This window comes from Pogoniulus pusillus, chromosome 41 (genome assembly GCF_015220805.1).
Source record: "Pogoniulus pusillus isolate bPogPus1 chromosome 41, bPogPus1.pri, whole genome shotgun sequence".
Taxonomy (NCBI): Eukaryota; Metazoa; Chordata; class Aves; order Piciformes; family Lybiidae; genus Pogoniulus; species Pogoniulus pusillus.
This window is the reverse complement of record NC_087304.1, coordinates 960,491-988,344: the sequence shown is the minus strand read 5'-3', so window position 1 is coordinate 988,344 and position 27,854 is coordinate 960,491. Positions and strand designations below refer to the sequence as shown.

Here is a 27,854-nt window from a genome sequence, read left to right as displayed (position 1 = left end):
CCTGCCGGTGACAGGGGCTGCCTGTGTCCTGCTCTCCTGCAATCATCGAAGATGTTTGCAGTCTCCTCCTCCGTGCCACTCCCCCACCCCCTGCTGCCATGCATCCTGGGCATATTACAGTCTTCCTTTGCTGTCTCAGGAGGTACTGCTCAGAGCTCGCTGCTAACACTGTACCTTTCTAGGGGGGAATTCCTGCATCCTGCCTTCCAGCCTAGAGAAGTAAAGAGCAAAACAGCCCAGAGTAAAGCCCCCCAGGACGAGGAAGAGCTGCTGCCGTCCCCGCCTGGCCCGCAGCGCTTGTGCCAGGTGAGTGCTTTTGTCAGCAAGTGCCAACGTGTGGCCAGGAGCAGCGCCGGGCGCGGGGCTGGGGCGGGAGGTGGCCGCGGGCGCAGGGACAGCTCTCAGCCTGCCCCGGGGAGGGCTCTGCAAGTGGGGCTGCGTGTTCTGGGCTGCGTGGGCAGCTGGGGAGACACAGCCGTGGCACAGCAGCTCAGCGTGAGCGGGGAGCAGCTCCTGTCCTCCCAGGGCAGGGCTTAGGCCCCAGCCCAGCTCCCACCTGCTGACCACTTTGTCACTGTGCCACTTAGCCAGGCTGAAATTCCTGCCCCTGGCAGAATCCTCTCCCCTTAGCTGCTGCTCCCTCACTGGGAGGGCTCAGAGCTGACCCTGGGCAGATCCCTTCTCATCCTGGGTCGGTTGCTGTGCTAGGAGCTGGCTGGGCAGGAGCTGGGTGCCAGCAGTGAGTGGCACATGGAGCTGCCCCAGCACTCTGCCGAGCTGCCAGCCCTGCCTGGGCTGCTATAGCAACACGAGGATGGTTGAGTCCACACCACTTGGGCTCGGGAGTGGAAAGCTCCAGCACAGGCACTTTGGCTGCTTGGCTCTCAGCTCCTGCCCTGCCCAAGGGCAAGCAATGGGCCAGGCTGCATGAGGGGTGAGGATGCCTGCAGCCAGGAGGTGTGTGGCCCCTCTCTGCTGCTGCTCAGGACTGCAAACAGCTGGTGCCAGAGGGCATTCCATGCTCCTGAGCACAGGCACCCAGCTGCTGATGGGCGAAGGAGAGGTGGCACTGGAGGTGTCCACTCCTCCCTTGCCATCCTTGCACAGACCTCTGCCAAGCACCTCTTAGCTGCTGCTGGAGGGATTGGAGCTTCCTACTCTGGAGCGCCAAGAGCTGCCCAGGAGCAAGAGGGACTTGAGAGCAGCTAACTGCGACTGCCAGAGCCCTGAGGGCAAAGCGTGTCCCTGCCTGCCCTCAGCAGCGGGCACAATCCTGCCTCACGGGCACTCAGGGTGGGCAGTTTGACTTCTGCCCTATCCTCAGGTTACCCAGTGCCAGGCACTGCCCACCCTGGCAAGGCCAGCACAGCTCTTGCCTTGCCCTCCAGGATCTGCCCAGAGTGTGCAAAGCTCTGCCCAGACCTCTCCTCCTGCTGCGATTCCTCTCTCTTGCCCTCAAGCTGCTTCTCTGCTGCTACCTGTAGAGCCCTCCCTGCCTGGCAGTGCCTGCCTGGCAGTGCCCTGGTGCTGAGCAGGGCAGCAGAGGTTCCCTGCAGACAGCAAAAGCAGAGGACTCTGAAGTGGGGTTGGCTGCGGCGGTGCCTGGCGTTCAGCGAGGAGAGCTCCCGGAGCTGCCCTGGCAGAGGGCAGGGGCAGCCTGCGGCAGCCCTTGGCGGGGCCACGCCTGGCCCTGGCACTCTCCCAGCGTCACCTTTCAGCAGCAAGGCTTGCCCGATGCCAGGCTGTGTCCGCAGCAGTGGTGGGACAGTGCCAGGCTGTGCCTGTGGCAGTGTTGGGATGATGCCAGGCTGCATTCCTGTGGCACTGTTGGGACAGTGCCAGGCTGTGCCTCTGGCAGTGGTGGGATGGTGCCAGGCTGTGTGCCAGTGGCAGTGGTAGGATGGTGCCAGGCTGTGCCTGTGACAGTGGTGGGGCAGTGCCAGGCTGCATGCCAGTGGCAGTGGTGGGACGGTGCCAGGCTGCATGCCAGTGGCAGTGGCAGGGCAGTGCCAGGCTGTGTGCCCGTGGTGGGCCAGTACAGGCTGTACAAAACGCCAGTCCCTGGCGGCTGCTGAACCTCCTGGGTGGGCACTGCTAATTTGGCTGCCTGCTGCCAGCCCCAGGGGGACTCAGACTGATTGTGTTAACCCCTGGTGTGCCCTGGGCAGACAGTGGGGCTCGTTCCGGGCAGTGCCAGCTGGGTTTGTGCCAGCTGAGAGCCAGAACACTCTGGAGAGCTGAGCTGGGCTGGGCAGGGGTTTTGCACTCCCTAGGGCTGGTTGTGTGAGGGCTGCCTGACACCTCCTGGCTGGCACTCTGAAGCCTTGGCAGAGTGCTGCAGGCAGGCAGAGGGAGCAGGGCATGGGCTGCTGCTGCTGAGACATCAAGGCCTGGGGCAGGGGGGCAAGTAAAGTCTGCACCTGCACCTTCTGGGCACTGTCTCCAGCCCCACACCATGGCAGGAGTCTTCTGCAGTGCCCAGGACCCTCCCAGAGGAGCACCTTGCAGTGGGTCCACGTGCCCTGCTCCTGCCCTGCTGAGGCAGCCCTGGGGGCGCTGAGCTGCCCAGCAGCCACCATCAGCACTCGGCCACCTCCAGCAGGCAGCGTTTGCTTGTTTGGCCTCCAGTGCAGGGCAGGACTGCTGGGGCTGGGGCACGAGTGGGGCAGCACTAATTGCACAGGGAGCCAGCTCCAGGCCACTGCCAGGGGCAGGCTGAGCCAGTGCCATCCTGCAGGGCACATCGGCAGGAGGCTGCGGTGAGCTGGGAGCTCTGACGGGCATCCAGCGCAGCCCTTCTCGCTTGGCTGCTTCCTCAGCACCATGCCCGGGCACGGCCCCAGGGCTGCGAACCTCCTCCCGCCCTCTCCGGGCACCCTGCGCCGGCGCTGCTGGCCCAGGTGGGTGCTGGTGCTCAGGCACTGCCACAGGTGCTGCTGGCCCAGGTGGGTGCTGGCACTCAGGCACTGCCACAGGTGCTGCTGGCCCAGGTGGGTGCTGGCACTCAGGCACTGCCGCAGGTGCTGCTGGCCCAGGTGGGTGCTGGTGCTCAGGCACTGCCGCAGGTGCTGCTGGCCCAGGTCGGTGCTGGCACTCAGGCACTGCCACAGGTGCTGCTGGCCCAGGTGGGTGCTGGCACTCAGGCACTGCCACAGGTGCTGCTGGCCCAGGTGGGTGCTGGCACTCAGGCACTGCCGCAGGTGCTGCTGGCCCAGGTGGGTGCTGGCACTCAGGCACTGCCGCAGGTGCTGCTGGCCCAGGTCAATGCTGGTGCTCAGGCACTGCCGCAGGTGCTGCTGGCCCAGGTCAGTGCTGGTGCTCAGGCACTGCCGCAGGTGATGCTGGCCCAGGTCGGTGCTGGCACTCAGGCACTGCCGCAGGTGCTGCTGGCCCAGGTCAGTGCTGGTGCTCAGGCACTGCCGCAGGTGCTGCTGGCCCAGGTCGGTGCTGGCACTCAGGCACTGCCACAGGTGCTGCTGGCCCAGGTGGGTGCTGGTGCTCAGGCACTGCCACAGGTGCTGCTGGCCCAGGTCAGTGCTGGTGCTCAGGCACTGCCGCAGGTGCTGCTGGCCCAGGTGGGTGCTGGCACTCAGGCACTGCCGCAGGTGCTGCTGGCCCAGGTGGGTGCTGGTGCTCAGGCACTGCCACAGGTGCTGCTGGCCCAGGTGGGTGCTGGTGCTCAGGCACTGCCGCAGGTGCTGCTGGCCCAGGTGGGTGCTGGCACTCAGGCACTGCCACAGGTGCTCTCTGCACCTCTCTCCTGCCCACTGGGTGGGTACCGGCAGGAGGCTCTGGCACTGCCTTCTCTGCAGCCACTCAGCTGCTGCCGATGCCGCTGAGCCCTCTCTGCTCCCGGCTCTCAGCCTCCCCTCGTAGGCTCCACTCTGCTCTGCAGACTCTCTCCAGCGTCTCCATGTGCCAGGGAGCCCAGAACTGGAGCTGGCACTCCACGTGTGGCCTCAGCAGTGCTGGGCAGAGGGGAAGGGTCACCTCCTTCAGCTTGCTGGCACAAACACAGCAGAGCTTCTGGACCCTGCCTCTGAGGTGCCAGGGCTGAGCTGTGGGCCCTAAGGCTGAGCTGTTGGTGGTGGTTTGCTGCCAGGCAGCTTCAGCTGGACCCCGGCAAGTGAGCAAATGCATTTCCCCTTCAGCCAGCACAGCCTAACCCTGTCCATCCTCTGGGGGCTGCACAGCCCTGTGCCCCCAGAGGCTGTTGGCAGTGCCTGCAGTGGTTTTCTTTCCTGCAGGCTTAAAGAGTCACTTCTGGTCCTGCTATGCAGGGGGCTGAGGCTTGCAGAGCTCTGCCCTGGCAGGGACTTTCCTTCACAGGTTACAAACATGGCAGTGAAAAGAGTTCTCTGTGGGCAGCACAAAGTTTGCCTGTTGTCCCTGGCAGGAGCTGCATCCCTGCCCCACAGTGCCAACCTTCCCTGGGCAGCACCACTGCCCTGACCTCTCTGCAGCTGCTTCCCACGCGCGCCTGAGCCCTCTCTTGACTCTGTGGCTCTGAATATGCAGCTGCAGCATGGGACACACAGCATTGGGCCCTGCACTGCACCAAACCCTGCCCAGGGCCAGGCACCATTCCTGCAGGCTCTGCAGGGCCACCCCAGGCACAACCAAACAAGCCGAAGGAGTCTCCATGCCCAGTGCGCAGCCCAGATCTGAGGCTCCTGCGCTCCTGTGCAGCCTCCTCTCAACCCATGGGAGCTGTGCAGCACTCAGCAGAACCTCCCTGGTGAGCTCTGTGGACACAGACTGCATGGCACAGGAGTGCAGAATGTTTGCCACCTCTGTCCAGAGCAGGGCACAGAGCTGGGGCAGGGTCTGCAGAACAGGGCTGGGGAGGAGCAGCTGAGGGAGCTGGGGGTGAGCAGTGTGGAGCAGAGGAGGCTGAGGGAGACCTCATTGCTCTCTGCAGCTCCCTCAAAGGAGGCTGCAGGCAGGTGGGGGTTGGGCTCTGCTGCCTGGGACCATGGAATAGGAGGCAAGGAAGGGGCCTGGAATTGTGCCCGGGGAGGCTTAGGTTGGAGAGGAGGAAAAATGTCTTCGGTGCCAGAGTGGTCAGGGCCTGGCAGAGGCTGTGCAGGGAGGTGGTGGAGTGCCCCTGGCTGGAGGTGTTCAGGAATGTGTGGCCATGGCACCCGGGGCCTTGGTTTGGTGCCCATGGAGGGGCTGGGTTGGGGTTGGCCTGGATGAGCTCAGAGAGCTTCTCCAAGCCAAACACTTCTGTGACTTCTGGGGCAAATCCCAAGAAACACTGAGGGCTTCCTGCTGCTGCTGAGCCAAGGGCTGAGCAGAGGAGCATGGCCACGGTGCCAGCTTTACACGAGTGGGTTTTGTCTGAAATGCCAACTCTAACCTCCAGGGGCCAGTCCACACTCCTGGCCTCCAAGGAAGCCTTGGCAGGGAGCAGAGAGGGCTCCTTGCTTCCAGAGGGGCTGCCCAGGCTCTGACCAGCAAGGACCTAGCCACATGCTGCTGGAGTAAGTCCAGCAGGGCAGGCCTGGGGGTGCAGCTCAGACTCCCAGAGATGGATCTGTGCTTGCAGGTCACCACAGCATCTTTGCCCTTTCTGCTCCCTGATCTCCAGCACAGCTTCTTTGCCCTTTCTGCTCCCTGATCTCCACCACAGCATCTTTGCCCTTTCTGCTCCCTGATCTCCAGCACAGCATCTTTGCCCTTTCTGCTCCCTAGTCTCCACCACAGCATCTTTGCCCTTTCTGCTCCCTGATCTCCACCACAGCATCTTTGCCCTTTCTGCTCCCTGATCTCCACCACAGCATCTTTGCCCTTTCTGCTCCCTGATCTCCACCACTGCATCTTTGCCCTTTCTGTTCCCTCATCTTTGCCTTTTCTGCCCCCTGATTTCTTCCAGAATAACCCTGAGCAGAGTTTTCCTGTCAGCCTGAGCTCTCAGTGGTCTCTCCATCATGTTTCTGGCTCACTGGAGTGTACTGGAAGGGTTCTTGTGGCCCTGGCTGCTGCTTTTCCCTTAGCTCAGAGCAGGTCCCTTCCAGCTCACCTGCGAGCAGAGTGCTCAGCACCCTGCACAGCCTCTGCTCGGCCCTCACCACAGAACTCTCTTTGCTGGCACCAAGAGCCATCAGATTCTACTCAGCCTGGCTTTGCCTGTGGCCACAAGTGATCAGCAGGGGCTCTGCTCTCTCCTCCCATCACAGAGCCTTTGCTTCAGAAGCCTTCCACACAGATCCACACTGAAAGGAGGCTGAAAGCATTGACACTGAGCTCCTATCTCCAGTGGCTGTTTCCTCTTAGACTCATTTGAATCCCAGAATCCCAGTGTGGTGGGGTTGGAAAGATTCCCCCCAGAGATCATCCAGCCCAACCTCCCTGCCCCAGCAGGGCACCCACAGCAGTCTGCCCAGGAGCACAATGTCCAGGGGAGGTTGGAAGCTCTGCAGAGCAGACTCCACAACCTCTCTGGGCAGCCTGCTCCAGGCCTCCAGCACCCTCACACCAAAGGAGTTTCTCCTGTTCAGAAGGAACCTCCTGGGTTCCAGTTTGTCCCCCTTTCCCCTTGTCCTGTCCCTGGGCATCGCTGTAAAGAGCCTGGCACCTTCCTCTGCCCCTGGCCCTGCAGTAGAGGACCACCCTTGGCTGGCTCCTCTTGCCCTTCAGCCAGGGGTTTGTTACCTTCTGCCTTTCAGCCATGCCCGAGGGCAGCTGCTGCCAGCTGCTGCTTCGAGCTTTTCTGACGCTGGCAGCTTTGGCAGAGCCCAACCAGAGGCTGAAGCAGGAGGGGACTCTCCAGCAGCAGTAGGAGCTGGGTCAGATTTCCTGTGTCCTGGCTCTTCGGAGGTCCTTAGGCACTCCTGCCCTCCTCCCCCGTGCTGGAAATCTTCTCCCTGGGTAGACAAGGAGACAACCACCCAAAAATCTGCACAGAGCAGGGTGCAAAGCCAAGGCAGTGCCGAGAGCTTCCTTCCCCATTTCTCACTTTCACCATCTTCTGGCTGATGTCCCTAAACCAGCCCAAAATTCCACTGTTTCTCTGCAACCTCCCTGCCAGGAACTGGGCTTCGGTTTTGCAACGCTGAACTTTCTTACAAAATCTCCTCTGCTTTCTGGTCCAGCCCCAAGGGGCCTCCAGAAATGCCCCCTCGGTGCCTCGGGCAGAGTGGAGCCTGGAGCAGCAGCAGCAGCAGGACAGCAAAGCCACCTTCACCCTCGCCAGAGGGCAGCCCCAGCCCATTCCTCGGCAAGGCTCCGGTGCCCTCCTGCAGCAGCCTGGGAGCCTCCAGCTGATGCAACAGAGAACATTTGCACAACGTCAGGGCAGCAGCGCAGGGGAATGCGTGGAGGGGGCTGCTGGATTGCAAAACGTGCGGAGGGAGAAGGGAGCAGTCAGCAGCAGGGTGTGGACGTCAGAGCAGCGAGTTCCTTCTGGGCAGGCAGCGGCGCTGCGAGCAGGCTGCTGGGCATGTGGTGGGACAGGGGAGCCAAGGACTGACCCTGAGCCTCCCCATAGCAGCAGAGAAATGTTGGGTTCTGTGCACCCAAACCCCCAAGCCCAGCGTCTTCCAGAGCCTGTGGTTGGGAGGCCCCTGGAGAACAGAGCAGGTGAGTCCTTCGGGGTGGGGGTTCTGCTCCACCTGCCCTGTGGGTGCTGCTGCAGCGGTTTGGGCTGGCTCTGAGCTGGGCAGGGTTTGGAGGAGAGGGAGTCTGAGTTCCCAAGCTGCTGCTTCAGCACAGCCCTGCTCGGCTCACCGGGGCTGGCAGCCTGGGGTGAGTGACTTCAGAGCCAGCAGTCCCTGATGCCCTGGGGCATGGGGATGGGAGCCTTGCGCGGCACTGGCCAGGGCGTGCTGGGTGGTTTGTGGGGCACTGCTCCCAGAGGGCTGGGAGTGAGGAGGAGAAGGGTTTAAAACTCTCGTTGGTGGCTCTGCTTTCAGAAGTGCTGGCCTGGACTAGGGTCTGCAGCTGCCCAGAGCTGCTCCGGCCCTAAGGGCTGTGGGGAGCTGCAGAGCTGTGAGCCTGGGCAGGGGCTCTGCCGGCTGCTGCTGGAACAGTGCAGTCCTCAGGCACAGCCTCCGTGGGTTCAGCACGGGAAAGTCCTCTCTGGCCAATTCAGAGGGAAGGTCTCCAGCCCAGGGGACGAAGGGGAGGTGGTGGATGGAGTTCTTGTGGGTTGTAGGAAGGCTTCTGATAGTCTCCCTCATAGCATCCTCCTGGGGCAGTGGGTTCATGGTGAGCTGGGTGAAGCCCCAGCTGGATGGCAGAGCTCCAAAGGCTGCAGTGGATGAGGCCACACCTGGCTGGTGACCACTCACCTGTGGTGTTCCTTAGCCTGTGGCCAGGGCTGCCTGTGGCTCATTCCCTGCTCTGGGTGCAGCTGATTGCCTCAGCAGCAGCCTTGCTGACAGTGCCCTGGGGGAAGTGCTGTGGACTCGCCTGGGAGACAGGAGACCTCGCAGGGAGGTCTGGACAGGATGGGGCAGGACTGGTGGGGTGCAATGGAACCAGCTGGACTTGATGACCTTAAAGGTCTTTTCCAACCTGATTGATTTCTGTGATTCTGTGAAATGGAACCAGGCCAAGTGCTGGGTGCTGTGCCTGGGAAGAGTAGTACCAGGCACAAGTCTGAACTGGGAGAGGAGTGGCCAGAGAGCAGAACGGGACCTGGGGTGCTGGGTGGCATCAGGCTCCAAAGGAGCCAGCACTGTGCCCTGGCAACAGTCACATCCTGGGGTGCATCAAACACAGCACAAGCAGCTGGTCAAGAGAGGTTGTCCACTGGACTCGGTGTGGCCCCACTTGGAGCACTGTGCTGGGCCCAACCGTTCCAGAAGGATGTGAAGGTTCTCAACTGCACCCAGAGGAGGGCAGCGAAGCTGACAACAGGGCTGGGAGCAGTGCCAGAGCCACTCAGCACTCCTTGTTTGCCTCGTGTGGGGCAGAGGAGGCTAAGGGGTGACCTCATTGCCCTCTTCTTTCTGGGGAGGGGAAGTGGAGAGGGAGGTGCTGGTTTCTTCTCCTTGGGCTCTAGTGGTAGGACCCTGGGAATGGTTCAGAGCTGTGCCAGGGGAGGTTTAGACTGGACACAAGGAGGAATTCCTTTACTGAGGGTGATCAGAGCCTGGGACAGGCTTCTTCAAGAGGTGATCCATGCCTCAAGCCTGCCAGGGTTTAAAAGGCATTTGGACCATGCCCTTAAGACGGACTTCAGCTTGCTCAGCCCTGAGCTGAGTGTGCAGTTGGCCTCCATGGTCCTTGTGGGTACCTCTCAAGCAAGAGTCAGGTCTGCCCTCCTGTGCCTCCAGCCACTGCTGCTGCAGGCAGAGACTCTCCTCACCTCCAGGGCTGTAGGCTCTGGGTCTCAGGAGGTCCTGCAGACAGAGGAGGAAAAGGTGGATCACAGAAGGGATCATTCAGTGAGCCTGTGACAGCAAAGCACAAGATCTGAGAGGTGTCCTCCTCCCTGCAGGGCCAATGGTGCCAGTAACTGGTGAGAGGAGGATGTGAGCTGCAGGAAGGTCCTGGCAGCTGAAGCTTTGCTCTCTGCAGCCCTGTGTCTTGGCAGCTACAAAACAAACAACACAGATCTCTTCTGGGACATGGGAGGGGAGCTGAATGCAGACTTCCTCAACCTCCTGTGGACTTCAGGAGACCCAACTTGATGAGCAGCAGGAACACAGCACAAGGCAATTCCTGCCTCGTATGCCAGGCAAAGGAGGAGGAGAGGCAGTGTGAAGGAGGAGGATAGGCAGTGCAAAGGAGGAGGAGAGGCAGTGTGAAGGAGGAGGATAGGCAGTGCAAAGGAGGAGGAGAGGCAGTGTGAAGGAGGAGGAGAGGCAGTGCAAAGGAGGAGGAGAGGCAGTGTGAAGGAGGAGGATTGGCAGTGCAAAGGAGGAGGAGAGGCAGTGTGAAGGAGGAGGAGAGGCAGTACGAAGGAGGAGGATTGGCAGTGCGAAGGAGGAGGAGAGGCAGTGTAAAGGAGGAAAGGAGGCAGTGCACCACAGCAGGACAGGCAGTGCACAGGAGCAGGACAGGCAGTGCACAGCAGCAGGACAGGCAGTGCAGCAGCAGTACTGGCAGTGTGCTGCAGCAGGACAGGCAGTGTGCAGCAGCAGTACTGGCAGTGTGCTGCAGCAGGACTGGCAGTGCACAGCAGCAGGACAGGCAGTGCACAGCAGCAGTACTGGCAGTGCGCAGCAGCAGGACAGGCAGTGCAGCAGCAGTACTGGCAGTGTGCTGCAGCAGGACAGGCAGTGCAGCAGCAGTACTGGTAGTGTGCTGCAGCAGGACAGGCAGTGTGCAGCAGCAGTACTGGCAGTGTGCTGCAGCAGGACAGGCAGTGCACAGCAGCAGGACAGGCAGTGTGCAGCAGCAGTACAGGCAGTGCACAGCAGCAGGACAGGCAGTGTGCAGCAGCAGGAGCTGTTGGGCTGCCGGTGGCTCATGGCACAGAGAGCAGCTGTGTGCCTGAGCAGCCTCCTGCTGCTGTTGCTCTGAGGAGTGTGGGAGGAGCAGGAGTCGGCAGCAGAGTGGCTGCCCCAGGCCTGGCAGCCAGCAGGGCACAGCACAGAACTGCTTCTGTGCTTCTCTCGCTGCTTTGATCTTGCTCTCAGCGTTTGGGCAGGGATGAATTTGTGTCAGCTGGCAATAAAAGCAGCTCCTGTGCACAGCCCATCCTGAGCCAGGCCTGGCAGCAGTGTGCTGACAGCTGCTGGGGGACAGGCCCTGCCACAACAGGCAGCAGCACCAGCTGGGGCAGGCTGTCCCAGCAGCCTGTGGAGCTGGTGCCTGGGGACATGGTTTGGTGTTGACCCTGCAGTGCTGGGTCGAGCTTGGAGGGCTCTGCCAGCCAGATGTGTTCTGCGATGCTGTGTGGTTCTGCTGGGCTGATGGACTCGATCTTGGAGAGCTTTTCCAGCCAGGTGCATTCTGTGATCCTGGGTGTCTGTTGGGTTGCTGCTTGGACTCAAAGACCCTGAAGGGCTTTTCCAACCCAAACACTTCTCTGGTTCCATGGAAGCCACTCAGGGACTCAGGACAAACTGCTGGAACACTACAACAGGTTGGGAGTGGAACCCCCCAAGAGGAGGTGATTGGGTCCCCATCCCTGGAGATAGCCAAAGTCAGGTGGCAAACCTGGGCAACCTGATCGAGAGGAGGATGTCCCTGACTGCAGGGGGCTTGGACTGGATGCCCTTTGGAGGTCCTTTCCCACCCAGCCCATTCTGCGATGCTGTGACAAGGAGCTACAACGCTACGCAGAGGAGGCTCAGGGCAGAGCTCATTGCTGTCTGCAGCTGCCTGCAGGGAGGCTGTAGCCAGGTGGGGTTGGGCTCTGCTGCCAGGCAGCCAGGGCCAGGAACAAGGGGACACAGCCTCAAGCTGTGCCAGGGCAGGTCTAGGCTGGACATTAGGAAGAAGTTCTTCACAGTAAGAGAGATTGGCATTGGGATGGGCTGCCAGGGAGGTGGTGGAGTCGCCGTCCCTGGAGGCTGAATGAGGCACTCAGTGCCAGGGGTTAATTAGAAGGGTTAGGTGCTAGGTTGGACTCAATGATGCCAGAGGTCTTTTCCAGCCTGGTTAACTCTGATTCTGTGACAATGCCCTCCAAGTGCCAGTCAGGTGCTGGGGGGAGCTGCTGACACTTGCCCTGCTCTGCTTCTCCCCTGCCCAGCGCAGGCTGAGCCGTGCCCGGGGGAGCGAGCGGCCGCGCCGAGCATGGGCGAGCAGAGCCACGTCAACAGCCTCTTCCTCAACGAGGAGGCTGCCAAGCGCCTGGGCAGCGAGGGCAGGCTGCAGCGGCTGCGCCAGGCCCTGCAGAGGCGAGCGGCCCGAGCCAAGAAGAGGATGCACAGCATCACCGCCGCCAGCGCCAGGACCTTCCTGCGCCGCAACGCCTTCGTCCTGCTCACCATCGTGGCCGTCCTGCTAGGTACGGGCGGGCAGCTGCGCCGCCGGGGGAGCTTCTGCCTCCTCCCGCTGCAGTCGCCAGGCTGACGCCAGGCTGGAGCCTAAGGAGTGAAGCTGAATTTGCAGCGTGGCACAGTCTGTGAGCACACACAGACGGCTCTGCCATGAGAGCTGCGGCTCTGCAGCCTGCAGAAGAGAAGGAGACCTTGGAGTGGCCTTCCAGCATCTGAAGGGGGCCGCAGGAGGGCTGGGGAGGGACTGTGTCAAGGTCTGGTAATGAGAGGAAGAGGAGGAATGGGTTTGAATTGGCAGAGGGGAGACTGAAACTGGACGTTAGGAAGTTCTTTGCAGTGAGGGTGAGGAAGCACTGGCACAGGTTGCTCAGGGAGGTTGTGGAGCACAGAATGTGAGGATGTGAGGAAGTTGTTCACAGAGAGAGTGATTGGCATTGGGATGGGCTGCCTGGGGGGGTGGTGGAGTCCCCATCCCTGGAGGTGTTTAACAAGAGACTGGATGAGGCACATGGGGCCAGGGGTTAGTTAATTAGAAGGTGTTAGGTGAAGGCTGGACTGAATGAGCTTGAAGCTCTTTTCCAGCCTGGTTAACTCTGGTTCTGTGAATCCTTTTTCTCCCACTTGGGGTTCACCATAAGCCCCCAGAGGTCTTTCTTCCCCCTGCCCATTGCCAGGCTGGTTTGAAGCTGGCCACATGTGAAACTGCCTCCCCTTAGTCCCTAGCATTAGGTCCAAGCAGGCCAATGTGGCACAGTAACAATGAGTTTGGCCTTGAAGGCTGCAGGTGAGACTGAACCCATCCTCCCCCCAAGCAGAGGAGTGTGCAGAGGAAGAAGGGGGAGAAAAGAGCTCTGCATCCACATGGGTGGAGATGCAGGATTCATGGGAGGGAATAGGGAAGTGGCATTCCCAGGACACCTCCTGGGCACTCTGTGCCTCCTGGAGGTCTGTTCATGGCTTTTCTCAAAGGAAGCCTTCTCCAGCTGAGACAGTGAAGGCACCCAGGGGCCTCTCAGGGTGGCAGCAGGAAAGGGAAGGAGCTGGAGCTGTGCCAGGGGAGGGTTAGGTTGGAGATTAGGGTATTAGGGCAGAGCTCATTGCTCTCTATGGCTCCCTGAAAGGTTGGGGTGAGGCTGCTGTTGGTCTCTTCTCCCAGGGAGCTAATGACAGACAAGAGGAAACTTCCTCAGGATGCACCAGGGCAGGGTTAGGTTGGAGAGGAGGAAAAATGTCTTTGGTGCCAGAGTGGTCAGGGCCTGGCAGAGGCTGCCCAGGGAGGTGGTGGAGTGCCCCTGGCTGGAGGTGCTGCAGAGCCCTGTGGCCATGGCAGCTGGGGCCATGGTTTGGTGCCCATGGAGGGGTTGGGTTGCTGCTGGGACTGGATGCTCTCAGAGGCCCTTTGCACCCCAAGCAGTTCTCTGGGCACCACTGCACATGGGGGCAAAGTTTGTGTCTTCTGCAGAGGTTTCATTTCTCACCACAGTGTGGCTGGGGAGGTGAAGCTCAGTGAGCTGCCAGCTCAAGGTCTCAGACTGAGGAGAGCTCAGAGTGTCAAACTCCACATCTGGAGCACCTCTGTGTGCAAGAGCAGACCTTGCAGAGGGCTCTGTGGCAGAGGCCTTGTTGATTCTTTCTGGCTGCAGCTGAGGAAGAGTCTCCAGCAGGAGGAGTTTGGTGATGCAGCTGCACCAGCCCGGGTAGAAAGTCGTCCAGGTCTGTTCAAAGGCATCTGCAAGGGCTCTGGAGATGCACCCACAGCTTTAGCGGGGCAGGAGCAGGATGAGGAAGTGCTGCAGAGGGCTGTGGTGCAGTGCACACTAAAGCCAGCCTGTCCCTGGCTTCTGAGCCAGGCCGTAGGGCTCTGACTCCCTGGCTGAGCTCAGCTGCACCAGGGGAGTGCACAAAGGCTCTGACCCCTGCGGCCACCCTTAGGTTAGGTTGGGAGATCAAAGCTCAGGTCACAGCATTTCTGTGCTTCCTAGGAAGAGGCCACAGAGGGGCAGCAGGAGAGCTCCAAGGACACAGTGGTTTAGCACCAGGCTGCTGTGCATGGGAATGTGGCAGAGGAGAGAGAGCTGCAGGGAGAACTGCATCACAGCATTGGAGAGAGAGCATCTGCTGCTGTGGGGGGAGGAGGGGCTGAAGGGAGCAGAGCAAGAGGCAGGGCTGCAGGACAGGCCACTGGACCACCCTGCCCCGTTCCCACTGCCCTGCCTTGCCGCCCTGCAGGGATCATCCTGGCCTTCTCCCTGCGCCCCTACCAGCTGAGCTACCGCCAGATCAAGTACTTCTCCTTCCCGGGGGAGCTGCTGATGAGGATGCTCCAGATGTTGGTTCTTCCTCTCATTGTCTCCAGCCTGATTACAGGTGAGATCTGCTTCCTGCTGCTCTTGGCCCAGCCAGCAGCTGGCAGAAGGCAGCTGTTTCAGGATGCCCTCTTGTGCCCCAGGGATCAGCCCAGCCAAGAGTGAGCTGCAGCTGCAGTGGGTGCGGTTGGCACTCACAGCTCCGCTGCCTCGGCCTTGGGGAGGAGAGGCAGAAGGCTCCTGGAGCCTTCCCGGGAGCCAGGGGAGGACACAGTGTGGCATGTCCAACGCCCAGCTCTTGAGCACTAGGGGCAGATTTATCCTACCTAGCCTGAAGTGCCTGCAGGTTTGCTGCCCAGCTCAGCTTCAGGTGCCCTCTGGCCTAGAGGTTAATTTATGTCAGCCCACAGGAGCTGGAGCTGATCACCAGCTGCAGAGCTTGTTCCACCCAGCGCCTCAGGGAGGGCACCAGCCAGGCAAGGTTTCAGACAGTGGGAGGGCATTCCACCTGCTGACATCCCTCCAGGAGGGACCTAAAGGCCCAGTGTGCTGGGAGGGAATCATTTCCCTTCTGAGAGCTTTGGGAGGAAGTTGGTTTGCTCCTCAGTGCACCCTTAGCCCCTGTGGTCCCTTGGGACCACCAGCCACACTCCCTCATATCAGCATCACCCTGGAGCTCCAAAGTCTGCCCCTTGCAGACTTCCTGGAGACCCCAGCTCCTCGTCCAGCTCCTGCCTGTGCCCTGCACACTTTGTGTCTGCCCCTTCCCCCTTTGGGCTTCCCCTTTCCCTCCCAACTAACCTCCTCCTGTCCGTCTGTGTGACTCCCCAGGCATGGCCTCGCTGGACGGCAGAGCCTCGGGGAAGATGGGGATGAGAGCTGTCATCTACTACACAGTGACCACCATCATAGCAGTCTTCATTGGCATCCTCATGGTGATCATCATCCACCCAGGGAAAGGCTCTAAGGACAAGCTTCACCGAGAAGGCAGAATTGAGCAGGTGCAGACCACAGATGCCTTCATGGACTTGGTGAGGTAGGTGAAGAAGATGGTCTCAGGCTGAGAGCACTGAGATCAAGTTCCTCCATGGAGTGTCCTTTTGAGGTGTCACAGCCCCAGGCAGACACTCAGGGAATGAGGTTTGTGGGTGAGCCTTGCCCAGGCTACCACTTCTAGCCCAGTCTGGTTCTCTGGCTTGGCCACTCTGAGCCTGAGCACTTGGCCTGGAGCTCTCTTCTGTGAGAGGTTTTAATGCAAGAGGCCAAAGTGAGCTCAGCAAACAAGAAATGAAAACCATCCATGACTGCAGAGCCTTCAGAAATTCAGCCTGGGAAGGCTGCTCCTCGTATCCCCTCACTGACCCAAGGGAAAGGGAGGAAGGGGACTGAGGAAGGGGATCCTGAGACGTTGTCTCTCCCTCCCTTGCTGTGACCTCACAGAGCAGATTGCAGAGCTGCACCATCTCAGGTGCTTTGAAGCTATGTTTCTGAGGTGCAAGATAACAGCTCCAGAGGGGCTGAGGGCAAGGCAGGATGTGAAATCTTGCAGTGTGTCAGTACCAGTTGGGTCTGCTGATGCTTGGCCAAAGGCCCTGTGGTCTTTTCCCACACTCGTGAAACACAACCTTCTGGAGGCTGAACAGGTACAGGAGGCTGCCTGGCTCCAGCTGAGGGTTGCCATCCTCTGCCAGGCAGGCAGAAAGGGCTCTCCCAGCCTGAGCCCATGGCTCAGGCACTGCTCCAGCTCAGAGGGGCTGGCCAGGCAGCCCATGGTTTCTTGCTGGCCAAACAGGACAGTAACTCTTTCCTTCTTTCCTCCACTGCAGGAATATGTTCCCACCCAACCTGGTGGAAGCCTGCTTCAAACAGGTATGGGATCCTCCTGGCCCTTTGCACCCTGTGCCCTAGGCGTGGTCCAGCTGCCCCAGGGGATGGAGCAGCAATTGCTCTGCATGGCCCTCACCTCCCAGCTCTGCTGCAGGAGGCACTGCACTCGTCAGGCTCTGTTACTGCATCCCACACACAAGCTTCTCAAGCTGTCTGTGGGTGGCCTTCAGCCTCCATCCCACCCCAGTCAGGAAGAGTTTGTGCCACCCCAGGTAGCAGGTTTGGGCTGGCAGAGCCAGGGCAGCAGATTCCCTGAACTGGGCTCTCCTGCAGTGCCAGTGCCCTTGGAAGCAGCACAAAAGCCCATCAGAAGGAGGTCTCAGCCCTAGGGATGTGAGATGCTCCAATCAGCCCTAGGGATGTGAGATGCTCCAATCAGCCCTAGGGATGTGAGATGCTGCAATGGCCTCATGGCCTTCAGCTCCGTGGACTTTTCGGTGCCAGCCCCAAGCTGGGGAGCTGGAGGAGGAGCAATGCCAGTGCCCCGCGCGGGTGCGTTGGTCTCCTGCGCAGTGCCAGGGCCCTCCCGAGCAGCAGGTGGGCAGGACGCCTTTAGGAGGGGCTGCGAGCCCAGGGCGCTGCGCTGGGCGGCTGAGGAGCCGCGGGGCTGCCGCTCACCAGGCTGTGTCGTTGCAGTACAAGACGCAGTACAGCACCAGGCTCTTCAGCAGGACTGTGCTCCGCAGCGGCAACGCCACCGCAGCCGGCACCAGCACTCCGAGCCCCGACAACGCCACCGGCGTCCTGGAGAACATCACCCAGGCCCTGGAGACCCTCTCCGAGGTGCTGACCTTTGAAGAAGTGATTCCCGTGCCGGGCTCTGCCAGTGGGGTGAACGCGCTGGGGCTGGTAGTGTTCTCCATGTGCTTCGGCTTGGTGATCGGCAGCATGAAGCAGAAGGGACGGCCCCTGCGGGAGTTCTTTAACTGCCTCAACGAGGCCATCATGAGGCTGGTGGCCATTATCATCTGGTGAGGAGCACGGCCGGGCGCAGCAGCAGGGCTGCAGGCGCAGGTTCCGCTGGCCCGAGGAGGAGTGGGGTAGCTCTGAGGGGTGCCAGGCACAGGGCAGGCAGAGGGGCACAGCCCTCCCTGCCCCCGCCAGCCCGGAGGATGTCTGTTCACATTTCATTTCCTGTGTTCTGTTTCCACCTCAGACATGTCAGGGGCACCAGGACTTGCTCTCCCTGAGGCTGCTGGAAACATCCTTGGAAGACCAGAGAGCTGGAGTGGAAGATCTCTTAGCCTTACCAGCAGGGGTAGGGTGTGAGGCTTTCCCACCCAAAGCTTTCCTTCCAGCTGTGTTCCAGGAGTCTGACCTAGCCATGAGCCACGATGAGCCAGTGCCACTTTCCTGCCACCCAGGGGGGCACTGAAGGCATCAGCTCCGGGAGCTGGGCTGACCAGGTCAGCTCCAAGCCTCCCATTGCAGATGCCAGCTCCTCAGCTGCTTGTGGCTCTCTGTGTAAGGCCTGAGCACAGGCACTGCTCGGGTTGGGCTCCTCTCTAGCAGGCAGCATTTTGCTGTTTTAAGCTCTTCACCCCCCGAGGGCTCGAGGTCTAATTAGCAGTTTGTGGCAGGTACCAGGAGAGAGGAGAGATCTGGGCCTGGCAGATGTCTGCCAGGGAGGGGATCTGTCACCCCCTCCAGCGTCCTCTCCCTGACCCAGCCAGCCTTGGAGCTCGGAGCAGCAGCCTGAGCCCAGGGCCAGGCCTTACACAGAAAGGCACAAAGGGCAGGAGCGACCCTGGGCTCATGGCAGAGCACTGGGCAGCCCCAGCCCCTCTGGGATCTCTTCCCCCATGGATGGGGCAGAAGTCAAGAGATAAGAGTGGCCTGAGGGCACAAAAGGGAGAGCAGTGCCACAGGCAGACCTCACAGAGACAATTCCAAGCTGCCTCCAGCACCCCCTCCTTCAGCCCCCCCTGCAGTGCCCAGAGCCAGGCTGCTGCTGTGCCGTGGGTTACAGCCTGGGAGCTGCTGTGCAGTGCCTGCAGGGACCTCCTGGCTGCCAAATCCTGCTGCTCCCACAGGCAGCACTGCCAGCTGCAGTCTCCTTCCCGACCCCACAGGCTGCAGAGCAGCTCCCAGGAGCTTGTTTTCCCTGGAGAGATGTGGTCAGGAGCTGCAGCCAAGGAGGCCTTCTAGAGGAAGGTCAGAGGAAATGAAATGTTTGTGAAATCCTCTCCTGAAACTTCCAAACCTCCCAGGCTAAGCCAGGGTTTGGCATGTGGAGCTCTGAGCCTTCTGCATGGATTGCATGTGAGCTTTAGAGCCATGGAATCAGAGCTGTCTGGGCTGGAAAAGCCCTCTGAGAGCATCCCCTCCAACACCAACCCAGCCCCACGGGCACCAAACCATGGCCCCAGCTGCCATGGCCACAGGGTTCTGCAGCACCTCCAGCCAGGGGCACTCCACCACCCCCCTGGCAGCCTCTGCCAGGCCCTGACCACTCTGGCACCACAGACATTTTTCCTCCTCTCCAACCTAACCCTGCCCTGGCACAATTCCAGGGCATCTCCTCTCTGATCCTAGGGAGAAGGGCCCAGCCCCTGCCTGACTGCAGGCTCCTCTCAGGTCTCCCTCAGCCTCTCTCCACACACTGCTCACCCCCAGCTCCCTCAGCCTCCCCTGGCACAGTTCCAGGACATTTCTTCACCTCCTATCCCCTGATCCTAAGTGATGGAATGAGGAAATGGCTGAAGTGGGCTGTGGAGGCCCAGCCCTGAGCAGCGTGGTGGTGGAGCTGGGGTTCCCTTGCTCCAGTTCCTCTCCATGCCCAGAGGAGTGTCCATGAATTCCCCACGGCTGTGCCTTGGCTCCCTCCCTGCGGAGCCTCCCTGCTGCCCACAGACCATTGCTGTGGAAGGAGAACGAAGCCCTAAGGAGTGGGAGGGCACTGGAGTGGCTCACAGTGGGGTTCAGACAAGCCATGGCTGCTTTCTGAGGTGCTGCTGGACCCAGTCCTTGCTACCCGAGCTGTGGATCTCCTGGGGATCCCCTGTGTGCTCCTGCTCCCTGCATGGGAGCATCCCAGGGCTGCTGTCCCACAGCCTGTAGGCCACTGCTGCCCTCACTCCCCAGCTCCCTGTGCCTGCCCTGCTGCCCTGTGCCTCTCAGCAGGCAACAGACAGCAAATGCCAGCCCCTGTCAGGGAAGAGACTCTGAGGAGCCCTTCCCATAACCTCCCTGCTCAGTTCTTCAAGGAGTGTGGTGGAAGTAGCCAGGGAGCCCTGGAGGAGGAGCAGGAAACCTCCATCAGTGCCCACGCTGGGCACTGTGCCCTGCAGTGCCACCAGAGCTGGTGACCCTGTGGTGACCAAGTGCCAGCTCTCTGCAGGCTTCCAGAGGAGAAAGCACAGCCAGGAGCAGGCGCAGTGAGCAGCTGTGGTGTGCTGGCTGCCTGGGCACCTGCCAGGAGAGCCTGTGCCAGGGCTGCTGGGTGCCACTGCTGAGCCCTGGCCTTGTGCTTCTGCCACAGGTATGCTCCACTTGGGATCATGTTCCTAATTGCTGGCAAAATCCTGGAGATGGATGACCTGGCAGTGATGGGAGGCCAGCTGGGGATGTACACCCTGACAGTCATCGTGGGGCTGCTGATCCATGCCCTCTGCGTGCTGCCACTGCTCTACTTCATCGTCACCCACCGCAACCCCTGGGCCTTCATCGCAGGCCTGCTGCAGGCCCTCATCACAGCCCTGGGCACCTCCTCCAGGTACGGCGGGGGCAGGGCAGGGCTGGCATGGGCACCTGGGGCTGCTCAGCTGCACTGTGGCCTTGCCACCCCCAGCACCAGGGTACAGCAGAGGCAGGGCAGTGCTGGCATGGGCACCTGGGGCTGCTCAGCTGCACTGTGGGCTCACCCCCTCCAGCACCAGGGTACAGCAGAGGCAGGGCTGGGCTGGCATGGGCCCCCTGGGGCTGCTCAGCTGCACTGTGGGCTCACCATCTCCACCACCAGGGTACAGCAGGGGCAAGGCAGGGCTGGCATGGGCACCTGGGGCTGCTCAGCTGCACTGTGGGCTCAACCCCTCCAGCACCAGGGTACAGCAGGGGCAAGGCAGGGCTGGCATGGGCACCTGGGGCTGCTCAGCTGCACTGTGGGCTCACCATCTCCACCACCAGGGTACAGCAGGGGCAAGGCAGGGCTGGCATGGGCTCCTGGGGCTGCTCAGCTGCACTGTGGGCTCACCATCTCCAGCACCAGGGTACAGCAGGGGCAGGGCAGGGCTGGCATGGGCACCTGAGGCTGCTCAGCTGCACTGTGGGCTCACCATCTCCAGCACCAGGGTGCAGCAGGGGCTGACCCCACGGCCCACATTGCTCCTTCTGGACGCCGAGCTCAGGCCAGCCCCCGGTGCTGTTCCCGCTGGGCTCACCCCTCGCAGCCCTGCCCCCGATGCCTGCACATTGCTGCTCCCCGGGCAGCCACGCTGCAGCCCCTGGTGCCCCATGGCTCACATCCCCACGGGCACTGCTCAGCGAGGGACAGTTTGACCACCTGCTGTGTCTGCCACTGGCCAGCCGCTGCCAGGCTCTCCCACAGCCCCTCACACTGCAGCACACAGCCCTCCCCCTGCTCCCCCTGCTCAGATCCACTCTCTGCCACCCTCACGCGTGGGTCACTCTTGTCTCACGCACCGAGGGCACTGAGAAAGGGCCCAAGCGTTTCAAATAGCTGGGGAAGGAGTTTGCTCTTGAGGCTCTGCCCTGTGCCCCCTGAACCCTGCAGCATCACCTCCTTTGGTGTCCACCCAGCCCTGTCCTCCAGGGCTCCCCAGCCCCTGCAGCCTGCACACACCCGAGGAAGCCTTGCTTAGACTCTTCTTTCTCCTAGCAGCTTCTGGCCTCTGGCTCACATGGCAGGGTGAACGAGCAGGTGGGTAAGGGCTGGAACCAGGCAGAGGCTTAGTGCCCTGGGCTGGCAGGGTGCCAACGGCTGTGTTCTGTGCCTCCTGCCAGCTCGGCGACGCTGCCCATCACCTTCCGCTGCCTGGAGGAGAACAACGGCGTGGACAGGCGCATCACCAGGTTCGTGCTGCCCGTGGGGGCCACCATCAACATGGATGGCACAGCTCTGTACGAGGCCCTGGCAGCCATCTTCATCGCCCAGGTCAACAACTATGAGCTGGACTTCGGGCAGATCATCACAATCAGGTGACTTTGCAGAGCGTTTTGGGGCCTCAGCCTCAAACAAGGCCAAGGAGCAGCGGATGGAAGCTGCAGCACAGGAGGTTCCAGCTCAGCACAAGGGGCAGCTTCTTGCCTGGAAGGGTCCCAGAGCTCTGGCACAGGCTGTCCAGAGAGGTTGTGGAGTCTCCTGTGGAGGCTTTCCAGGCCTGTCTGGATGTGCTCCTGTGTGGCCTGAGCTAGATTGGATGGTCCTGCTCTGGCAGGGGGTTGGACTGGATGAGCTCTTTGGGTCCCTTCCAGCCCCTGACATGCTGTGAGCTGTGAGTTGTTGAGGTGTGGTCAGGTTCCACTTTTGCTTAGAAGATGAAATGAGAGAAACAGGCATGGCCAAGAAGGCTGTGCTGCAGCTGCAGGTGTGGCAGCAACAGTGACCTGGGCACCAAGGCTCTGAGGCTCCACTTGAGCCCTGCTTGCATCTCCTGGCCCTGCCCATCCTTGCTGCAGCTGCAGTGCAGCCTGCCCTGGCTGCTGCCTGCCTGCTGTGTCGGGGTCCCACATGCCCCAGCCCTGCAGAAAGGCTGCCAGGGAGTTCTGTAGGTGCTGAGGTCGAGCTGCTTCCTGAGCTTTAGCAAACGCCACCACCTCTCCCCTGGCCTGGCTGATGGCTCTGCTTTGCTGTCCCCTGCAGCATCACCGCCACGGCCGCCAGCATCGGAGCCGCAGGCATCCCCCAGGCAGGCCTGGTGACCATGGTGATAGTGCTGACGTCGGTGGGGCTGCCTACTGAGGACATCACACTCATCATTGCTGTGGACTGGTTTCTGTAAGTCCTGCTGTGCTCTCCCTGCCAGCCCCTGGGCACTCTGCTCCCAGTGTCTCTGTTAAAAGCACTCTCAGTGGCCTGGACCACGAGGCCTTTGCCCGTGCTGGAGGCTTCACCATGTACCTCATGGTGGCCAAGGCAGCAGAGGTCACCAAGGCATCTGCAGGTGACCAAAGCAGCAGAGGTCACTTGCAGCATGTCCTGAGGTTGCTTTATCTTAAAAGGTACCCAGAAACTATGCCCAGACTGGGAGGATGATCTGTGCCAGTGGCACAGTGGTGGTGGTTCTGCACTGGAGTGTGGGATGGGTTGGGTGAAGTTGAGGAGCATTGAGATGGGTGTTGGTCCACCTCAGCTTTTGTCCCTTTTAAGCCTTGGCACAAGTGATTTCCCAGCAGTGCTCTTAGGAACTGGACTGCAGAACACATTTGTGCACAGTCCTCACTCCCTCAGACCTCTCCAACACACAAAATCCCAACTCAGGGATCCGCTCCCAGTGTTCCTCTCTCTGTCTTGTGTTGCTGGTTTGCAGCCAAAGTCTGCTCCCAGCCATGGCTGAGCAGTTGGAAACAGAGTCTTGTCCAGCACCTCCACCCCTCTGAACTGTGCTTAAGACCTGGCTGGGAAGAGCCCTGACTCTAAGGCCCAGGTTTCCTTCCATCCTTCCCCAGAAAGGTTGGATTCAGTCAGGTACCAGAAGCCTTCCCTGTCGTAGCCACTGAAGATATGCTGGGTGCTGGGCTGGCCACAGCCTCAGCTCTTACACACAGCTGTGCTGTGGAGAGCACTTCTGGGAGTGGGCCTCTGGGAATGCAGCAGAGCAGGCAGGGATGTGAGACCTGTGCTCAGGGCTGGCTGTGAAGGAAGCTCTCTGGGAGTCCTGTTCCTGGCCATGCTGAGTGTCAGCTGTTAGGGACTTGAAAAGCTGAAGTTCCACTGAAGAGCTCTTGGAGCAATGCACATCCCCTGAGCTGCTACTGAGCAGCTCCCTTCATATACACAGGGGAGGGGATTCTGCTCCCTGAGACCCCCTTGCAGGGCTGGGGCAGCTCTGGAGCCCACAGCACAGACAGGGACCTGCTGGAGCAGGGCCGGAGGAGGCCACAGCAGTGCTGGCAGGGCTCTGCTGTGAGGCCAGGCTGAGAGCTGGGCTTGGGCAGCCTGCAGGAGAGAAGGCTCCAGGGAGCCCTTCTGTGGCCTTGCAGTGCTCCAAGGGCTGAGCAGAAACCTGGGGACAGACTTTAGAGCAGGAGCTGTTGGGCCAGGACAAGGGGGGATGGGTTGGAGCTGGAAGGAGATTCAGAGTGGAGAGAAGGGAGAAATGTTTGGCACTGAGGGTGGTGAGAGCCTGTGCCAGGCTGCCCAGAGAGCTGGGAGCTGCCCCATGGCTGGCACAACTGCAGGTCAGGCTGTCTGGGGCTGTGAGCAGCCTGCTCCAGCTGGGGATGTCGCTGCTGGCCGCAGGGACTGGATGAGCTCCAGAGCCACCCAAAGCACGGCAGGAGCCCAGGAGTCCTTCTCTCTGGTTCCCAGGGACCGCCTCAGGACCACCACCAACGTGCTGGGGGACTCGCTGGGCGCCGGCATCGTGGAGCACCTGTCCCGGCGCGAGCTGGACGCGCAGGACTGCGAACTCGGTAACTGTGCGCTGGAGCAGGCAGCGCAGCGCTGCACCCGCGGGCACCCCGCGGCAGAGACAGCTCTGTGAGCTGCGCAGCAGGGGCACGCTGCTGCGGCACAAAGCAGAGGCCTGAAGCAGAGGACAGAGTCCTCTGTGGAGGACAGAGAAAGATCCCTCTCCAGATGCAGGCTTCTTGCTCCCCTCTGCCACTTGCAGTCTGCCCCGAACCTTTCTCCCCCATCACTTTCTGACTGCCATTAAAGAGGAGAAAATTAAACTGCAAAGCAAGACTCCTTCCACGAAATCCTGATCTCATCATTCTCCTGGGGTCTAGGAACTAGACCTGAGCCAAGGAGACTCAGAATGAGCTGCACCAGGAGCTCCTCCATTTCTGAGCTCAAGTGAGAGCACAGCTAAGTGGCAAAGTGGGTCAGGGACACCACTGCCTGTGGGCTGGCACCAAAAGGTTGCCAGGATGACTCTGTCCTGAGGCACAAAGCTGTGAAGCCTTCATCTGATCAGTAAAGTTGCAGTGCTGCCCCTCGGGAGCTCTCCGGAGAGCTCTGCACTGGCAAGGCTGCCCGTGGGACACGCAGTGTCCTGCTGCTCACAGTCCTGCCTGCACAGATGCGTGCAGGATGCTTCCTGGGAGCCTCTCCCTGCTCCCACAGCCCTCCTGGCTGCAGATCCTGGGCTTGCCCAGCCCCTGAAGCAATGTGGAAGCACACAGCAGGGACAGGGCTCGCCGTGGTGCCTGCCAGCACAGCCAGGGCCCCCTCAGCTTTTCGTGAGCAGAAGCTGCTGAAGGATTCTGAAGGCAGCAAACGATTGCAGGATTTGTCCTCGCCATGATTCGGCCTCTGAAGCAGCTCTGCCCTTAACTCTCCACTTAACCTCAGGCCTCTTTAGCAAGCTGCTCTCCTCTGGCTGAAACCAGAAGGGGAAATAGGAAGTTTAAGAAGAGTTTGCCCATCTGGGAGCTGGGTGGTGCCTCCATGGCAGCAGAGCCTCCCTGCCACCCTGCCCTTGCTCAGAAAGCAACTTCACTCCTCCTCAGGAGGCTCCTGTGGAAACTGCTCCCTTGCTCCTCTTTGGCTGTGGTCAGAAGTGATTCCCCTCTAGACAGGCTGGCCCAGGATGTGCTCCACAAGCTCTGTCTTTCCACAGCTCCTTGTCTTCTACAGGCAGCACACAAACACTTCTCAGCACTTGCACAGTCTTGCCAGAGCCCAGGCAACAGGGTGACCCTGTTACAAACCCAGGGTGAATTCCTCAGTTCCTATCAGCTGGAGCTCAGCCTCTGTTTGACACACTTGGACATAAGCCCATGTGGCACCTGAAACATCTCAGAGCCTCGAGCAAGCAGCAGGGATCTGCTCCCTCTTCCCTGGCACAGCCAGAAGCAGAACTCACCTCTTTCACACCAGTGAACAGCACCAGCAGCGCTCTCTTCATCATATCCAGGTCCCAGAACACCCAAAAGGTGAATGTCTGGACACCAGCAGGAAGGTGTAAAGGATCCAGAGTCTTGGGGCTGCTAGAGAGTAGCTGTCCTGCCTGGGCTATGGCTGAGCTCAGCAGGAAGCAAGCAGCCTCCTGCTGCACAGCCAAACTGCCTGAAGTGGGCAGCTTCTGCCTGAGCTCTGCTCATTATCCCAGACCCAGGAGACCCCTTCAAGCCCTCTGCCCTGCTGTCCACACTCAGCCTTTGCATCCAGAAGCCCTCACCATATGCTCAGAGGTGCACCTAAGTGGGCCTCAGGACCACAGTGGCATTAAGTGGACCTCAGTGGCATTAAGTGGACCTCAGGAAAGAAGACCTCAATGGCCTTAGCTGGAATCAGCTTTGCCAGCCACACCCACACAGCTGCCCAGGCTCAGCTCCCCAGCACTGGCAAAACTTCTCCAGGTGTCCAAAGCCAGAGCCTGAGATTCTTTGCAGTCCTTCAGCAACCGTGGTGCTGCCACGGTCCACATCCCCTGGGCTGTGGGCTGGATGAGTGCTTGGAATGCGAGTTAAATGGACAGAGACATCTCCCGCAGGGCAGAGCAGGGCAGGGCAGCAAGAAACGCAGCGCAGCTCCGTCAGCGCCCGAGCCTGAGGCAGCAGCAGGCTGAGTCCCGACGGCAGGCAGCAGGCTGAGTCCCGACGGCAGGCAGCAGCAGGCTGAGTCCCGACGGCAGGCAGCAGGCTGAGTTCTGAAGGCAGGCAGCAGGCTGAGTCCCCAAGGCAGGCAGCAGCAGGCTGAGTCCCCAAGGCAGGCAGCAGGCTGAGTCCCGAAGGCAGGCAGCAGGCTGAGTCCCGAAGGCAGGCAGCAGGCTGAGTTCTGAAGGCAGGCAGCAGGCTGAGTCCCCAAGGCAGGCAGCAGGCTGAGTCCGCAAGGCAGGCAGCAGGCTGAGTCCCAACGGCAGGCAGCAGGCTGAGTCCCCAAGGCAGGCAGCAGGCTGAGTCCCCAAGGCAGGCAGCAGGCTGAGTCCCGACGGCAGGCAGCAGGCTGAGTCCCCAAGGCAGGCAGCAGGCTGAGTCCCGACGGCAGGCAGCAGGCTGAGTTCCCAAGGCAGGCAGAGGCTGAGTTCCCAAGGCAGGCAGCAGGCTGAGTTCCCAAGGCAGGCAGAGGCTGAGTTCTGAAGGCAGGCAGAGGCTGAGTTCCCAAGGCAGGCAGAGGCTGAGTTCTGAAGGCAGGCAGCAGGCTGAGTTCTGAAGGCAGGCAGCAGGCTGAGTTCCCAAGGCAGGCAGCAGGCTGAGTTCCCAAGGCAGGCAGCAGGCTGAGTTCTGAAGGCAGGCAGAGGCTGAGTTCCCAAGGCAGGCAGAGGCTGAGTTCCCAAGGCAGGCAGAGGCTGAGTTCTGAAGGCAGGCAGAGGCTGAGTTCCCAAAGCAGGCAGAGGCTGAGTCCCGACGGCAGGCAGCAGGCTGAGTCCCCAAGGCAGGCAGCAGGCTGAGTTCTGAAGGCAGGCAGCAGGCTGAGTCCCCAAGGCAGGCAGCAGGCTGAGTTCCCAAGGCAGGCAGAGGCTGAGTTCTGAAGGCAGGCAGCAGGCTGAGTTCCCAAGGCAGGCAGAGGCTGCTCTCGCTGCCGGCCGTGCGGCCCGAGGGGAGCAGTCGGCAGGCAGCCAATGAGGATCCTCTTTGCAGCTTTTAGCCCTGTCTGAACGGCTTTGCAGTGCCTGCTCCTCTCCCTTCTGGCCCAAACAGAGCCCGTTTGCCCTCTCAGGTAATGACCATTCCCCTTCCTCTCCTCTGGACGTTTCCCTCTCTGTCCCACATCTTCCCCCGAGCAGGATAAGCACAAACCTCACCCCCAGCCCAGCTGAGGATGTCTTAGTGCTGAGCACTGAGGCAGGAACGTTCCACACACGTTCGAGTGTCGATCTGGGACTCCCTCGGGGCAGTTTTAGAGCATGCCATGCCCCAGCTGCCCAGTGGCACTGCCTGCCACGCACACACACTGCAGGCCAGGTCTGTTCAGCTGCTCTTACCTCCTGCTGAGGTTAGAGTCCTGCTTTGGTGAGATGGCTGCGGCCAGAGCCTGGCTCTTGATCAAGGAGCTGTGAGATACACTGCAGCAGCCTGCATCTGGAGCGGGCCGAGACGGTGCCAGCTGCCCAGAGTCTGAACCTTCCCGAGGAGCAGACCTGCTCCTGAAGCCAGCAGAGTGCTTTGGGTTTCCACAGCAGCATGAGGGCCTTGCGGGCACAGCTGGCACCTCCTCCCGGGAGCAGTCAGCTGGCAGCCATGGGCAGCCTGCCCCTGGCAGAGCTGCAGCCTGGCTGTGTGCCTGCCCTTGGGCCATAGTCACCTGCATCTCTTCTTGTCTTTTCTCTCTCTCTTTGGTTTGGTTTCTCCTGCAGACTGTTTGTCCAACTTCTCCAGAAAGCACTGACCTCCAATCCTGAAGAGACTTCCTGTACCTGAAGGGCAAAGCAAAGGGTCATAGAATCAACCAGGCTGGGAGAGACTCCAAGATGATCCAAGGACTGTTGGCCTGGACTGTGGCTCAGATGGGAATGAACCTGGAAGTCCTGTGGCTGGGGCTGCACAGAGTGGGACGAGGTCCCCTGGCTTTATACCATATGCACATGCTTCCTGCTGCAGAGATGCTGCCGGGCTCCTGCCAGCCTCACCAGCTGTAAAACCACCTGGAAGGATCCTGATGACACTTTAATAAAGCTCAGCAGGAGTCTAA

At 60.8% G+C, this 27,854-nt stretch overlaps 1 protein-coding gene across 2 annotated transcripts; it reads left to right on the top strand.

Moving 5' to 3' along the window:
- Window positions 1–122: 122 nt before the first annotated feature.
- SLC1A6 (solute carrier family 1 member 6) lies at window positions 123–27,854 on the top strand. Of its 2 annotated transcripts, none has more exons than XM_064175003.1 (11): window positions 123–306; window positions 11,659–11,911; window positions 14,133–14,270; window positions 15,041–15,245; window positions 16,036–16,078; window positions 16,733–17,067; window positions 19,578–19,811; window positions 21,059–21,253; window positions 21,918–22,052; window positions 23,586–23,689; window positions 27,520–27,854. In XM_064175003.1, exons 2-11 carry the CDS (start codon window positions 11,698–11,700, stop codon window positions 27,549–27,551), a joined length of 1,635 nt encoding a protein of 544 aa, XP_064031073.1. In that variant the 5' UTR covers window positions 123–306; window positions 11,659–11,697; the 3' UTR covers window positions 27,552–27,854. The 2 variants fall into 2 exon arrangements, with proteins under 2 accessions (XP_064031073.1, XP_064031071.1); XM_064175001.1 differs by having other exon boundaries at window positions 11,654–11,911.

Excerpts from the sequence above, each read along its gene's own strand:
- SLC1A6 (XM_064175003.1), top strand. The coding sequence starts at position 11,698 with ATGGGCGAGCAGAGCCACGTCAACAGCCTCTTCCTCAACGAGGAGGCT. Across the intron at positions 16,079-16,732 it reads TGGAAGCCTGCTTCAAACAG|TACAAGACGCAGTACAGCAC; the intron begins GTATGGGATCCT and ends GTGTCGTTGCAG. Across the intron at positions 17,068-19,577 it reads CTGGTGGCCATTATCATCTG|GTATGCTCCACTTGGGATCA; the intron begins GTGAGGAGCACG and ends CTTCTGCCACAG.